This window comes from Talpa occidentalis, unplaced genomic scaffold (genome assembly GCF_014898055.3).
Source record: "Talpa occidentalis isolate TD23 unplaced genomic scaffold, MPIMG_talOcc4v2.1, whole genome shotgun sequence".
Lineage (NCBI taxonomy): Eukaryota > Metazoa > Chordata > Mammalia > Eulipotyphla > Talpidae > Talpa > Talpa occidentalis.
This window is the reverse complement of record NW_026555331.1, coordinates 129,961,448-129,978,637: the sequence shown is the minus strand read 5'-3', so window position 1 is coordinate 129,978,637 and position 17,190 is coordinate 129,961,448. Positions and strand designations below refer to the sequence as shown.

At 39.3% G+C, this 17,190-nt stretch overlaps 1 protein-coding gene across 11 annotated transcripts in view; it reads right to left on the bottom strand.

Moving 5' to 3' along the window:
* Positions 1–17,190, bottom strand: part of ST7 (suppression of tumorigenicity 7) — a 222,700-nt gene that overhangs the window by 99,848 nt on the left and 105,662 nt on the right. For 9 of the 11 annotated variants that reach the window (XM_054692582.1, XM_054692580.1, XM_054692590.1 and 6 more), the window contains exon 2: positions 11,551–11,633. In XM_054692582.1, coding sequence (XP_054548557.1) covers positions 11,551–11,633 — 83 coding nt within the window. Of the gene's footprint in view, positions 1–11,550; positions 11,637–15,378; positions 15,401–17,190 lie in introns of those variants that run through there. The other 2 variants (XM_054692585.1, XM_054692588.1) reach the window with 2 other exon arrangements.

The following is a 17,190-nucleotide window of genomic DNA, read 5'->3' as shown; positions in this document are numbered from 1 at the left end:
AAATGGAGATAAAATTGGAATGTGAGAGTTGAAGAAGTAGAACTGTATCTTACAGAAGAGCAAGATCTGATGGGTCCAGATCATATTTAAAACAAAGACCCATTTGTAGAGAACCCTGTTACCAACGCCACATGACCTCCTCCATTGCAATTTGATAAAAATGGAGAATGACCAAAGAGCACTGGAACTGGAGGATGGGGGTGGAGATCCAGGTTTGCAACAGAACTAGGGTGCAAACTTGTCTCATCTTCACCTGCAGGGAAAGAACAAAAATCTGGCAAAGGGATAATATCTGAGACAGATAGGCCCTCCTATCTATCTCAAAGACCTAAAAGCTGCATCTTTCCTGAAGATGCCTAGAGTCTTTCTATCCAATAAGGCCTCATTTTCTTGAATTGTATGTTCTATATATTATATAAAACTCTTCTCATAAATCAGGGACTTACATCACATTCAAAAATGCTTCAAGATTCCCATAGATCAGCACCTTCATAATTCCATAATAAACCATTAAACCCATGAGAAAGACAAAGATGTCACAGCCTAAAATTAGTGAAGTGCTTCTTATGGATGGAAGTAGATGACAATGTCACAGGAGGACAGAGCGACTGTGGAGATTAAAAGAGGAAATATGAAACTTTGCAGCCATCTCCTCTCAAATGCTAAGACTGCCAAACTAACACCTGCTCTAAGTCTTCAGATATATATCTGGTAGTAAACAGTTTTTTTGACAAGAGGATCTTGTGGGCTTAAATGAGATCAACTAAGGCAGTTGGCATGAGTTATTGTAATACCCATAATCCTTTTAGTTTCCTGTTAGAATTCTCAAGTATATCCTTTTCACCAAACCCACTGACCCTTTCAAAGGCCCTCCCAATTCCTCATGACAGATTCCTTTTTTTTTTTTCTTTTTCTTTTTGGCTCTTGTATATTTTGTTCAGGAATAGTGAAGAGCTACAGAATGGGTCTTGGCTCCTGCTTTCTTGTTCTAGCAGATCTCTCTTCAGACATCAGTTACCCTACACAGTGAAGGGGGCGTTGAATAAAGAACTAGTGTTCATGCTCTTCTACCCCTTTCCTGACCACCTAACTCAAGGCTTTAAGAAAACAGAAAAAAAACAAGAAGCAATGTTTTAAGGTCAACAGCAAATGATCCATCCCACCTCACTCTGTATGTTTACAGGATGAGATGTTCCACTGTAGCATTCATCACTGTGGCCTGGAGGGACGGTCACTCACCTGAAGTCATGGAGACCACTGACCATTCAGAGAAATCAGCTTGTGACATGCACCCCAGCCCTGCCAGCCCAATCTGTGGAGGGAGCAATCCTCTAGATCCCTCCCTTCCCAGAGACTGATTCAGCTGGCCTAGCATGATGCTCAGATCCATCACTTTAAACAAGCTCCTCAGATAATTCTAACAGTTACTTCATTCATTCACTAGATCTTTGTACATTCAACAAATGTTTCAAGTATTTTCCCAGCTATTACAGTCATATACAGAAACACAGATATGGTTTCAGTCTTTGTGAAGCTTTCATTACAGAAAAGACAAAGACAGTAAATCACACAAATCAAATATAATTATAAATCATGGTAACTGTTGGTCCATTTTCTAGAATGGCCAAATCTGATCTAATTAATGGCCAATTAGAAAAAGGAAAAAAAAATCTCCTTTAGAAAAGGCTGCAGTCTCCCTCCCTCCCTCTTACTATTTCCTTTTTCTTCTTATTAATTCTCTCCTTTTTTTTTTTTAAATCTACCTGAACCATTTCTGTGGGTTTATTAAATGAAAACATCAAGCAATAAATATTGCCACTACCTACCTTCCTAGACAACAGGTGGAGAGGTAATATGCTGGGGGAAAGCAGTGGAAATTTCTATTCTAGTCCTTACTTCACCCTTACCTAGCAAGGTGACCCAGGCATTAGCTTTTTTGATGCCTAGTCCTTGGGAGTTTTCTGGCTTAAATTGGATGGCTTCTGAGGGTTCCAGCCCTGCAGCTGAATGATTTTCAAACCTCTCAATTTATGCTCAAATGCAAACTGAAAAGGCCAAAAGAGCAATTTTGTACCTTTATCCAACATTAGTTTGTTCACCTGATTCCGTTTGCCATGTTTAATCATTAATCTAATCCACATAAATGCTCATGTCCACAGTTAGACTCCAGCAAGCATCTATCTACTCTTTTCCCTGGCACTTGGTTTCATATAGAAGATTGTTAATTTTCATGGTGACCCCGAGAAGCTATAATCTGACAAGGCTGAATGAGCTTCAGCCTCATTATCTGCAGGCCCCCCTGCCATCTGGTCCCTAGAGCATTTCTCTCATTCATTATTCTAGAGATAAAATGTGCTTCACAATGAACATAAGTGACAAAATGCTACCTCCCATACCCCAGGGACCCCTCCAACCAAGTTCACTGAGTCTTCCTTATTACTAGCTTCAAAATCACCATCCTTTGGATGATCCATATGATTGTCAATTGAAGAACAATAAAATACACCTCAAATTCTTTAGGTAGATGAAAAAGAGTTGAAAGAAGTTGGGACAATCTTCTAGTCTGACTCCCTTACTTTTGGACAGGAGGAGAAGAAGGAAGGTAGTGATCAGAGAGATTGGGTTAAAGTCATATCATTTTCATTGGTCAAATTATTTAACCTCCTGTTTACCCTAAGCAATATAAAGCCACTGATTATATCTACCAAATAGAATTTCAAAGAGAGCTAAGTGAAATAATGTAGTTATCTAGCATAGAGTAGAACTCAATAAATGGACAGTTAGTTACAACTAATTCCTACCTAATTATTTCTTCTCCCATTTTCAAAAAAAAAAAAGTAATTCTTTTACATCTACTCCATAAATTAATTCTTTTATTATATTTACTATTCTGATTTTCTTTCTTTTTTACTCTTGATTCTCACTTTTAAAAATTTTGGTCTAGATAGGTTTTTCAAATATCTATTTAATATACACATGTGAAATGTAGGTATAAGAGAATGTCTATATTCATGCCAATGTATATGCTCTGTGTACAATGTTATTTCCCCCATTTTACCAAGATTTTGAGAAAATTAAGGGAAATGTTTTCTCTACATATTCACCTGACCAACCTCAAAAGCATAAATAAAGCCCATAAATGTTCTCACTGAAATAAACGTTGCCCACAGAAACTACATCAGGCAGACTGATCATGTTTTTGCTAGCACAGATAAAAGACAAATCGGTATTTTTGGATATGCCAACAGGCACAGTTACGATGGCTGGAACTGGAAGGGAAGGCTTGTGCCAAGTGGGCAGAGGGGCAGCTTCAAATTAAGAAAGGGAGAGAGCTGCCTGGATGGGCATATGGACACAGGAATCAAGAGGGAAGAGTGAGAGGCAGGTGGTATAAGAAAATCATTGCAGCCTTTTGACTTCTGAAATTAAAAATTAGCAGTGATACTAGTAAGAGACATAGGAATTAAACCTCATTTGTGTTTAAGCACATTAATATAAAAGCTGAATTTGCCAAATACATTTTATTTCTATGTAAATTTAATTCAGTTAGTTGACTTTTTCTTCACAGAGGAAATGCCAGGATTTTGTTTGCTAGTTTTTACCTCCCTTCTACTAAGACAACAATTGCATAAGCCTAGTAGTCGTCAGCATAGGAATCCCCAAACAACCAACTTCCCCCCTAATAGAGGATTGAGTAGTTAGGAAATTGTCTTTCTGGTGGCAGGAAATGAACTGCTAAGCAGTTTTATGCACACAGCTATTTTGTAAAGCACCTGATCCTCTACTTCAATGCTGCCTTTCTCTGAAATGCACTTGACAGAAAGAACAGTGGCTGAATAGAAACCTCATCTCTGAGTACATTTCAAGAGCTTGTAAAGCTGAGTCCCCAAAGACCAAAGGCTGCCACACCAATGTCAACAATCTCTAACAGAGGAGCCTGAAACTATCAAGGGCTATTATTACATTATAGTTACTTTGCCCTCCATACACACCAAGGTTTTTGGAGAAATGTCTTACAAAATCTTCTTATATCAGAGATTTTCCTCTGCTAAAAGTTTCACATGAGTCAGGAGTACCCTCTACTTCCTAAGAACACTGCCAGGCAGACACACGTTAAGCCAGCAGAGCAGTGATCATCGGGTTTCAGCAGCTGCACTTCACATGCAGGGAGAAAGCTTCTCCAGCCTGGATCTGCAAAGGCAGTCACTGCCCAGGGAAACCCCTTTATTTGGAGGTCAAGAGAAGCAAGCTGGTGGGACTTCACCATCCTTAAGTTAGAAGGGAAAATGACTGTCGGGTCTAGCTCTCCCGAGTGGAAAAAAGAACCCACACACTGATAATAAATGTATAACCCAATAAAGACATACCAAGATACTGTTAAAATAAAATCTAGACCTGGTATTTGTTTAGCAAGCTAGAAAAATAGCTGAGAACTTAACCAAAGAGGCAGTGAAATGAGGGTAAAAAGCACAGGCTCTGGCACAAAACTGCTTGGGTTGAAATTTTGCTTCATTTGTCAATTATATGACCTATGGCCGGTTACTTACCTGCCTATTCTACTTTTCTAGCTTATGTAAATGCAAGATAAAAACAACACTAAAAAAAGGTCATTAAATCATTGTAAAGAATAGATGAGTTAGAATGTAAGGTTCCTAGATTAGTGCCTGGCATAGTAAACATCATTTAAGTGGGTAATGTTCTTAAGAGAACATGCATGAGAGGAATGCACAAAGGAAAACCAGTCTGTGCATCACAGCGAATTAATGGTTTCAATATGAAATGCTATGCAAACTGTATACCAAAAAAAATCTACTTGTTTTCCTATTTGTTTAATCAACAAAATATTTCAGGGTGAGGAGACGCTGCGAGTAAGATCTCCCATTAAAAAAAGTTAATAGGGAGGAAAAGCGGCAGGTCCCAGTGAGAACTGGGACACGGAAGATAAACGGGTGACGCCAGCGAACTGCCCGAAGAAGAAACTGGCCATAAAAGAGGACTAGAAGGGAGGGAAGCGCAGAACCCTGCTCCCCTCCCCCGCCCACAGAGGCGGCACTCTCCGACTGGCAGAGAGGAGGAAACAACAAACCAAAACGGCCAACAAGAACAAACGACGCAGCAAGCGGGACTGTGAGTGGAAAGGAACTATTGCAGCCACCACACCCCGTGAACGGGAGCTGAGGCGAACCCTGCAGGATCCGCCGCGGCGGTGAGCGAACGGCTCCGGGCGCCATTAGAGAAGAACAAAGACCCCGGGAGACGCGCACACAGCCCGGGCTGCCGGTAAGCCTGCGCGGAAACGCGGCGCGCTCGGCGCGCTTGAAAAGCAAGTGCAGACCGGGATCGCGGCTGCCCAGGTCCCCGCGCCTGCGACCTAGGCTTGCGGGGAGACGACCTAGGCTTGCGGGGAGACGCGCGGAGGTCCTCACTGAGGTGAAGGTCCCTCCCTGAGTGAGCAGGAACCAGGCGCCCAGGCACGGGAGCGGTGCAAAAGGCGCCCTTCCCGCGCCACTGAACTGGGCTACAGCCCGCGTCCTGGAACTGAGGGCTTTGAACTGAGACCCGGGGCACGAAAATTCGGGGCGTGGTTTCTCCACGACGGTGGGGCACAAGGCAGACACAGCACCCCAAAGCTGTTGAGGTGTACCCTACCATTCCTGCTCTGTTCTCTGTCCCACGGGGTGGGGGGAGGCGAAAAACAGCCCCCCAAGGACAATAGGAGAGATCTCTGGCGCCACCTAGCGACCAGGAAAAAAAAAAGTCACTAACACCCTATAAGACAGGACATTTCTTAAGACTGCTTGAAAAGGGCAGGTTTCTGGAGGACCCAGTGGCCAGCCGGGAAGTTATTCCACGCAAGGCCCCTTCCGACCAGCAGTCTGAGCCCACAGAGGGAGCAGGCACCCACGTCCGGGGCAGACCGGGGGCGCAGAAGAGTGTGCCTGAAACCGGAGGCGCAGGGACTGCATCCCGCTTCGCCATTTGAGAACAGGGACATTTCTTCAGTAAAAACTGCCTAAATCCAGCAGAAAGCTCCCCCAGAAGACAGAGATGGCTCCTGGAAGAGCCAGAGGGGAGCGGAGAAGTTCACCCAAGATGTCAGTCAGTCCGAGCAACACAGTGTCCCAACGCATACGACAAATTAGAAAACAGACAGTAGGGAGTAGAAGAACCACACGCAACCTAAAAACTCCTCAGGAAGAAGAAGCACACCACAAAAAGAAAACCACTCCCCAGATTGCAACGACAGCAACTTGGAAGAACTTCTGAGCCTTCCAGAAAGAGAATTTAAAATTGCCATGATTAAAAAAGTGATAGATCAGAAGAAGGAAATTGAGTCCCTAAAGAGGGAAGTAAGAGAAATGCAGGAGATCAAAGAATTAATGGAGGAACTAAAGAACTCTGGGAAAAGTAATGAAAGCAGAATAGATGAAATGGAAGAACGAATAAGTAATCTTGAAGACACAGAAATAAAAAGAACCAAAACAGAAAAGGAAAGAGAAGTACGAAGGAAAAAGAATGAAGAAAGACTTCGGGAACTATCTGACTCCATGAGGAAAGGAAATATAAGAGTTATAGGAATTCCAGAAGGAGAGGAGAAAGATGTAGGAACAGAGAAAATATTCATGGATATAATTGAAGAGAACTTCCCAAATGAGAAGAAGGAGCTGAAAATTGATATACAAGAAGCAAGAAGAACACCAAACTTCCACGATGAAAGGAAAAACACAGCAAGACACATAATAGTAAAGCTCCCAAGAATCCAGGACAAGGAAAAAATAATGAAGCTGACAAGAGGGAAGAAACAGATAACATTCAAAGGAAAACCAATCAGGCTGACATCAGACTTCTCTGAAGAAACACTACGGGCAAGGAGAGAGTGGAGGGACATAGTCAACAGACTCCAAGAAAACAGATGCCAACCAAGAATACTCTATCCCGCAAAGCTCTCTTTCCTCCATGAAGAAAGAATATGGACCTTCCCAGACAAAGAGAAACTCCGGAATTTCATTGCGACTAAACCCCCACTCCAAAAAATACTACAAGGAATCCTAAAGCCAGAACCTCAGAGGGACGAATAACAACGAAAGAAGACCAAAAAAAAAAAGTTATTAAAAGAATAAATAAATAAAATCAAAGGAAAGACAAACATAATGGCAAATACAGATGCTAACATATCAATATTAACTCTAAATGTAAATGGACTAAACTCTTCAATAAAAAGACACAGAGTTGCAGCCTGGATTAAGAAACAAAACCCAACCTTTTGCTGTCTCCAGGAAACACATTTAGCTACAAAAGATAAAAATAGGCTCAAAGTCAAAGGATGGAAAACAATCCTGCAAGCAAATGGGCCAAAAAAGAAAGCAGGAACAGCTATACTTATATCAGATAAAACAGACTTCAAACTCAAAAAATAAAAAGAGACCCCAATGGTCACTACATTATGATTAAGGGGACAATACTTCAAGAAGAAATAACACTCATTAACATATACTCACCAAACGAAAGAGCACCAAAATATATCAGACAACTGTTGTCCTCTCTGAAAACAGACATCAGAGAAAACACATATGTAGTCGGAGACTTCAACACACCACTATCAACAATGGATAGATCAACAAGACAGAAAATAAGTAAAGAAACTAAAGCTCTAAATAAGGACCTAGAGCATTTGGGCTTAACAGACATCTATAGAACACTAAACCCCAAAAAAACGGAGTACACATTTTTCTCAAGCGCACACGGATCATTCTCCAGGATCGATCACATACTGGGGCACAAGACAAACATCAACAGATACACCAAGATTGAAATCATACCAACCATCTTTTCTGACCACGAAGGCATCAAACTAGAAATAAATCATAAAAAGAAGGCAAGGAACTATCCTACCTCATGGAGATTAAAAGCCACACTACTGGAAGACCACTGGACTAACGAGGAGATCAAAGAAGAAATTAAAAAATTCTTTGAATTGAATGACAAGGAGGACACCAATATCCTAAATGTATGGGATGCAGCAAAAGCAGTAATAAGAGGAAAATATATAGCAATAGAAGCTCACATCAAAAAACAAGAAAGAACTCAAAGAAACAACCTAATCTCGAAGCTCAAAGATCTAGAAAAAGAACAACAAAAAAACCCCAGAACCAGTAGAAGAAAAGAAATAATAAAAACCAAAGCAGAAATAAATGAAATTGAAACTAAAAAAACAATCCAAAAGATCAATGAAACCAAGAGCTGGTTCTTTGAAAAAATAAATAAAATAGACAAACCCCTAGCCAGGCTCACAAAGGAAAAAGGGAGAAAGCACAAATACACAGAATCATAAATGAAAGAGGAGAAATCACAACGGACACAGCAGAAATCAAAAGAATAATCAGTAACTACTATGAACAGTTATATGGAAACAAGTTCAACAATCTAGAGGAGATGGACAAATTCCTACAACTCTACAATCACCCAAAGCTAGATAAAGAAGAAATAGAACACCTAAACAGACCAATTACAAGGAGCGAAATTGAAATGGTAATTAAAAACCTCCCCAAAAACAAAAGCCCAGGACCTGATGGATTTACAAATGAATTCTACCAAACATTCAGAGACGAATTAGTGCCTATCCTTCACAAACTCTTCCAAAAAATTGAGAAGGAAGGGACAATACCAAACACGTTCTATGAAGCCAATATTACACTAATACCAAAACCGAATAAGGACAACACAAAAAAGGAAAACTATAGGCCAATCTCCCTAATGAACACTGATGCAAAAATCCTCAATAAAATTTTAGCTATCAGAATCCAACAATGTATCCATAAGATAATTCACCACGACCAAGTTGGATTCATTCCAGGGGCACAAGGATGGTTTAACATCCGAAAATCAATCAACGTTATCCAACACATCAACAAAAAGAAATATAAAAACCATATGATAATATCAATAGATGCTGAGAAAGCTTTCGACAAAGTGCAACACCCATTCATGATAAAAGCCCTTGAAATTCTTGGGATACAAGGAACATACCTCAACATCATAAAGGCCATCTATGACAAGCCAACAGCCAGTATCATTCTCAATGGTGAAAAGCTGAAAGCAATTCCATTAAGATCTGGAACAAGACAAGGATGTCCACTCTCACCACTGCTTTTCAATATAATACTGGAAGTCCTAGCCAGAGCAATAAGACAAGAGAAAGACATCCAAGGAATCCAAATAGGAAAAGAAGAAGTCAAACTATCACTATTTGCAGATGATATGATAATATACATAGAGAACCCCAAAATCTCCACAGAAAAACTAATTCAACTCATCAATCAATTCAGTAAAGTGGCAGGATACAAAATCAACACGCAAAAGTCAGTAGCCTTCCTATACACAAACAATAAATCTGAAGAAGAAGAAATCAAAAAAACCACCCCTTTTATTATCGAAACAAAAAAAATCAAATATTTGGGAATAAATCTAACAAAAGAGGTAAAGGACCTATACAAAGAAAACTATAAAACACTGTTAAAAGAAATAGAAGAAGACACAAAGAAATGGAAAGACATCCCCTGCTCATGGATTGGAAGAATAAACATTATTAAAATGGCCATCCTACCAAAAGCAATATACAGATTCAATGCTATTCCAATCAAAATCTCAATGGCATTCTTCAAAGAAATAGAACAATTATTGATGAAATTCATATGGAATCACCAAAAACCCCGAATAGCCAAAGCTCTACTGAAAAAAAAAGAAGGAAATGGAGGCATCACACTCCCAGACTTCAAACTATACTACAAAGCCATAATCATCAAAACTGCATGGTATTGGAACAAGAACAGACATACAGACCAATGGAATCGAATAGAAAATCCAGAAATAAACCCACAGATTTATGGTCAACTAATCTTTGACAAAGGAGCAAAGACTATGCATTGGAGCAAAGAAAGTTTGTTCAATAAATGGTGCTGGGAAAACTGGGTCGCTACATGCAAAAGAATGAAGCTTGACCACTACCTCACACCATACACAAAAATCAACTCAAAATGGATTAAAGAACTAGACATAAGACCTGAAACCATAAAATACATAGAAGGAAATATAGGCGAAACACTACGGGATTTGCACATCAAAGACATCTTTACAGACACATCACCCAAAGCAGTGATAGTGAAGAGAAAGATCAACAGCTGGGACTACATCAAATTAAAGAGCTTCTGCACAGCAAAAGAGACAATAACAAAAACAAAGAGAAACCCCACCAACTGGGAGAACATTTTTGCACCCAACACTAATGATAAAGGACTGATCACAAAAATCTGCAAAGAGCTGATGAGACTCAGCAACAACAAAGAAAATAATCCAGTCAAAAAATGGGCAGAAGAGCTAAAAAGAAACTTCTCTGAAGAGGAAATGCAAATGGCCAACAGACATATGAAAAAATGTTCAACATCACTTGCAATCAGGGAAATGCAAATCAAAACTACCATGAGATACCATCTCACACCAGTGAGAATGGCACATATTAAAAAAACTAGCAACAACAAATGTTGGCGAGGATGTGGAGAAAAAGGAACTCTTCTGCACTGTTGGTGGGAGTGCAAACTGGTCCAACCACTATGGAGAGCTGTGTGGAGATTTCTGGACCTACTAAACATAGAGCTTCCATATGATCCAGCAATTCCACTCCTAGGTATTTACCCAAAGGACACAGAAACATCAATTCCAAAGAGCACCTGCACCCCTATGTTTATAGCAGCACTGTTTACAATAGCTAAGCTTTGGAAACAACCCAAATGCCCAAAAGTAGATGACTGGATCAAGAAGATGTGGTACATATATACCATGGAATATTACTCAGCATTCAAGAAAGATAAACACATGCAATTTGCAGCAACATGGATGGCGCTGGAAGGGATCATGCTCAGCGAAATAAGCCAAAAAGAAAAAGAAAAATACCGGATGGTCTCACTCATAGCAGGAATCTAGAAAACTTAAATAAGGGACCAGGAAAATGAATATAAGAAAGTGAAAATCAAAATCAACAAAAAACTATGAACCAGAGACACTTTTTGGGGGGTGGGGGGCGGGAGGGGAAGGATTGGGGTCAGAATGGGGCGTTTGCAATTGTATGGGGGAATATAAAAATAAAATTTAAGATTAAAAAAAAAAAAAAAAAAAAAAAAAAAAAAAAAAAAAAAATATTTCAAAGCTGTTTTTAGAAAGAAAATATCAAAATATTATTTTAATACAATGCTTCATCTCCCCCTCCCCCAATATATATAGATATAAGGCAGCACCCCACATGATTGTTACTTTGCCCTCTGTACAGACCAAGTTTTTTTGAGAAATGTCTTCCAAAGTCTTCTTATATGAGAGTTTTCCTCTGCTCAAAGTTTCACATGAGTCAGTAGTAACCCCTGCTTCATCAAGTGAGCTTCTGTAGGAGGAACAGGCTAGCTCTTCAGTTGAATTCAGGTACCTTTCTCTTTGGCTTCACACATATAGTAACATATATTAGTAATCAGCATGCTGTCAAATAGGAAGGATTCCACCACTTACCAAAATAAGACCTGATATTAGTGAGGAAGTGCCTGTCAGGGCCACGTAGAATTTCGGTGTTAATGTATTCAAAAACATGCTCACTGAAAGAAAAAAAAAAGAGGGAGGGAGAAGAACAGGGAATGCTGATGTTAGTAAAACGAACTCATTTTTCTTTCTGGTGAAATCATTTGATTCTAATGATGATAATTCTTAGCACCATAACAAAGTCCCATTAAAATGCTTCAGCATCACAGAGTCTCAGAAAACTAGGTTCAAGTTCTACATCTTGAGAGACAGTAAACCACTTACATGAAAAAAAGTCTTTGGGTTTTTGCCTCCCCAAACTATTATTATGAATGATTTTCATCACAACTATTGTTGTGAACAATTCATAACCACGGAGTCTAGTTAAAGTTGATTACTAAATTGGAGTAAAAAGAAAAAGAAGATGCCCTGTATGTTTTGTAGGATCCAGACATAAGTGTCCTTGATGAAATAACAAGCAGTATTTCACCTCAGAAAAAAAGGAAAATAATCATAGTAAACAGTTACTAAAGATCTTAATATAATGGTTACCATAAGAAGAAAGAACCAACTGACAAAAGTTAATATATATTACTAAAAGCTTTTAAAGTTTACTCAAAAGGCCATTATACTGCTCATCAAAATAACTGAATTCAGTGAAAATGAGCATGCACTGTCAGACACCTTCCTGCTACTCTGTTCATATCAACCATATACTTTATCTGGTTGTACGGTAAGTAAGGCTCATTTATACATTTTTTAAACAGGATGTAAATGTAATATGTATGTACAGTATATGTAATATAAATATTTTAAGTAAATATCTCTGATAGCTAGGTATTGCACAAAACTTTGATTATTACCAAAACAACTGACCAAAAGGGCTTTTTGCACACATATTCACATTTCTTTACTGAATTTGTTTGTGGAGGGGGATCATATCCAGTTCAGTTTTAGAATGAAGGATATTAGAAGCAGGACTTTAATGTCATTAGGGGAAAAGACGTTAGCATTTGTCCTGAGTTCAACCTAGAAAGCAAGGTTACCAATATGAAAAATATCCCAGATTCAAATATTCCTCTGTCTATGAATGAGGCCATGGACAAAGAATGAAGGAATGAACCAGACACATCTCCCACCCTCTGGAAGGTTATAGCCTAGTTTGGAAACTGATGAATAAACAAACAATTATCAGAAAGTTCTAAATGCATAATGAAAACACGTAAGAGGGATGCATCTCAGACTAGTGGTTAGGGTAGAAGTCCGGGAGAACGAGACATCTAAACTAGGTCCCCATGAGTAGCAGGCATTAACCAGACCAGAAGGGCAATGTGAGCACAGAAGGGCCTGCTTTGAGGTGTGAGGAAAGAGCACAGCTTTTCCAAGCAGCTGCCAAGGTTGAGGAGGGAAGGTGCTTGAGCTGCAGACCCGTGGCAAAGATGCCAATGTGGAAGGTGCACTGATTCCATCCCCCTAGCTACTGGACATCCTCTCAGAAACCCCTCCCCCCCATCTACTCTGAAATAAATTCAGTGACTTGTGGCCTATCATTTGTAATCACAAGAGTGTGGACTGCTCTAAAGTACTCAGTCAATGCCTATGACTTGACTAAGTGAACTCTTCCAGAGAGATAGACAAAGACACTGAAGGAGCAGTTAGTCTATGACTACAAGGCAAGAGAAGATACAGCTGACTAGGGAGATTTGCTTGGCCATCTTAAAAAATATGTATCATAGGGCCTCCCTGGTGGTGCAGGCATTTGAATGCAGTGCTGTGAAGCTGTCTGCAGCCTCTGCAGCACAGGTTCGATTCCCTGCAGTCCAGGGAGATACCCACATGGCGCAGCAGACCTCTCCTGCCTTGCCCGCTGCTCCCTTCAGCAGTGTTTTCAGTCTGCCTGCCTGTTCTGTTCCCTACTCTGTCTCTGGTGAATAATTTCACCCTCTCAGACATCTGGCCTGTACCCTGGTTCTTGTATGAATAAATAAATCTTTAAAAAAAAACAACATGTATCATAAACAAGGTGTGGAGGGGGGACAATGGATTATGGAGGACAGCTGTGGGTTTCTTGGATGTAGGTGTGAAGACACGCATCTGAGAAAGTATGATACTATGCCTCTGAATCACATACAGTGTTGTAAAACAATGTTGCCTCAATAAAAAAAAAAGTAAAGAAAATTTTAGTTTTCATTTCCCATGAAACAGTCAGTAGAAGAAGGGAAATTTATAAAAAGGAAAAAATCAAAGAAACCATCCTAAGATCATAACTGCCAATCTAATGCTGAGATGCCTAAATTTCTCACTATTAAATGAACCTACACTCTCCATCTTTTTTATAAAATTGCAAAACAGAGTCTATGCTATATTATTCTGTAGTTGTGAACACTCATATCTACCTGTCATAAGTCTTTGTGAACAAACTAAACATAAGATACAATGAATTTCATTCCTGAAAGAAAGGAGGAAAAGATTTGCCTTAGAAGTGTATTAGTACCCTGCTGTTAACTCCCCAGTAATAAAAGCATAAAGCAATGGAAAGGGAATATTTTTGACTGACAATTACAGGCCATTGGAGGCAAAAGACTCAAGAATTAATTGATAAATGAAAAAAAAGAACTTTTTATAGAGATAATTTGGTTTTAAGATTGCACAGCAACAAAAATGAATAATTAAAAACCTACTTTCCATATTATATCCAATTATAGAAAGCTGACTAGAATTGGGAAAGATAATAGGAGGCATGAAAAGAAGTTGAGACACAAATAGGGAAAGAGAGAAGCCAAACAGAACATCTCAAGTGGCAGGTACTCATTTAATAACCGATAAAGCTTATAATCTTACTGGATATGCTGCTAAAAAAACATTAAAACATGGCATTTGGTAATTCTGGGAATAATAATCAACCCTGAGTACTTGTTATTTTAATCTATTTACCTACATATTCACAGTTTTATACAAGAAAAGCACCTTCACATATTACAGAGTTTAATTCTCACTGCAACCCCATGAAGTTAATATTATTATTCATCCTCACAGCAGGAGGCTAGGAAAAGACCAGATCCCAAAGTTTAGGCTCATGGCATCACAAGGTGTACCAAAGGATTTTGTTGAAAAGTATTAAGCAACAAAATAATAAAAGGAAATAGTAGCCTTCCATTAGAAAAGGAGAAACTCAAAATAAATGATACTGGAAGATGAAAGTTTTCAAGATCTGGAAAAAGATAGAAGTCTTTTGCCTCTAGCCGTTAATGCTAAGTCCACTGTAATGTTATCATTGGGGTGAAATGACTGGATGCCACCCAGAAAGAAGGGAGAATCTATAAAAGATGACTGCATTAAATTAGGAGGGCTGCAAACTGCACATTGACTGCCTGAAAACCAAGGAGCACTGTGCCTGATCTTGCTTTGTGAAGAAAACATTCATAAAATTTTACTAATGGCCCATCACAATCCAGAGATAAATTAATAAATTTTTCAATCCAACTGGGTGCTACTAACAAGTTCCTGCTCCAAGAATATTGTATCAGGTACTCAAGGGCTGCCTCAGACTGCAATAGGAAGCATCCTGAAGATACTGAACTTTAGTCTGGCAGTTTTCTCATTTAACTAATGAGTTAATGGGAAAGAATTAAGTATGACTCTGAAAAGAAATTAAGTAGGAGGGTGGGTACATGGAGATTGAAAATTAAATAACTTTGTTATTTAATTAAAATTAATTATGGATCACATAAGAGGATTGATAAGAACATAATACAGCAGATCAACTGTGGGAAGTGAAGAATCACTCCTGTAAGGAACGAACTAGAATACCAGAAGACTTACTAAGGAATCATGTGGAATGGCCCAGTGAGGTAATGTCTGTAAGGAACCAGCCACATTTCTCTAACAGTCTTCCCCCACATTCAAGCAATCCCCCAAATTACACTCCTGGAAAACACCTCAAAAAAAAAAAAAAAAACAGAGTAAGCACATAATCCTGTGTGTTTGTCTCCTTAGATATATTCTACCTCGCACAGAGGAGTCCTTGAATAAAGAGATTAAGTCAGCATCAAAGACTTGTAGGCACCGACTAGATAGGCACTGTGATCAAGTCTACAACACTCCAAAACTACAGTCTACTCTGTCCTGTGGTCCTTTGAATAGCTTACTAAAATATGGCATGTGAAAGAAAATAACTTTAAAAGTTATAAAATGACAATCACCAACCTTTAAAAAGGTTAGAAAAAAAAAAAACAGCCCCAGCTTCTAAGGACCAAGAAAAGAAAAAAGTCCCTAGGAGAAAGGTTAAAGAAACTAAGTTTATCCTGGGGTGGGTGCAGGTTTGGGGTGGGGAGAAGGGATTGAAGAGATTTTATGTAAAAGCAGGCCTGGGAAAGAGAAGTTGATCTCTAAATGTGAAACCAACTGTGACTTGGTGGCCCTGGGAAGTTCCCACTCTCCCCAAGCTATTCTGAGGCTCAGATAAAATGTGGATTCCCTCATAACCTCAGTGTACGCTGACTGGGTGCTACCCTGGATCGGGTGCTAAAGTTATACCAGCAAACAGAGTACTGTCTCAGCCCCCAAGGGACTCACCATATGGGTGAGAGAGGCAAGCAAATGGACAAGCAAATATCAAGAAGGCACTTGAGGAAGTCACGAGAACACGGGACACCCCAAAGGGATTAAGAGATCAAGAAAAATTTCCACCAAGAAAAATCATTCCATCTAACACTTACAGGATAATCAGGACTTATCCAAGGAAAAGTTATCTCTGGTTGCCAGGGGCAAGAGGATAGAGAGAGGTAGAGCTGTAGAACATTTCCGAACACTTCGGCTCATGGGCTTAAAGGTACATGCTTTGGGAAGGAAAGGGAAGGGGAAAGCAGGTGCCTCGGAATTCTACATATATGTGGAGGCACTGGTGGGGAATTACCATTAGACATGTGAAATTGCTGCCTAAAGTGTTTGATATACAAACACATGGAGCAAACATTAGGAGCAAATGGCAATTCTCATATGAGACAAATATTAGAATGAGTTCAAGTTGCATTTACAAAAATTAGGGGTATTATTCATTGCAGAGTAGTCTTCTCCAAAATTATTAATGGAGGACTTCTAATGACTATGCAATGAGCAGATGTACAAAAGAAAGGGGAATTCTGGTATGCTTACTTTTCCGAGTAAATAAATATAAGTATTTATCTCAACACAGGTGAAAAGCGTCATAAAAAGTAAAAGTGTTAGTGTACTTTCAAGTCTGTTTCATTGTAAAATAATAGTATGTATCTTACCAGGTTGCTGTAAGGAATAAAAGTGTACATAAAGAACCTGATAGAACAGACCTCATCAATAATATGTATTACTGTTAATTATATTTTTCTACTCTTGTGATTTGGTATCTTCCATCACTATATAGCTATTGAGAGCAGAGGCAAATGAACTGAATGTGTAAATGATAACAGCAGGAATAGCAGTCATACTATGATTTACCTCGCACCTCCTATGTGCCAAGCCCTGTGACCTAGACTATAAAACCCAAGAAGACCACAGCACTGTGGCTTATGCTAAACATGAGTGTCCTACAAAATAAAAGCAGTCAGGGGGCCTTCCTGGTGGCTTAGGGGTTAAGTCTCAGCACTATCACCATTTTGG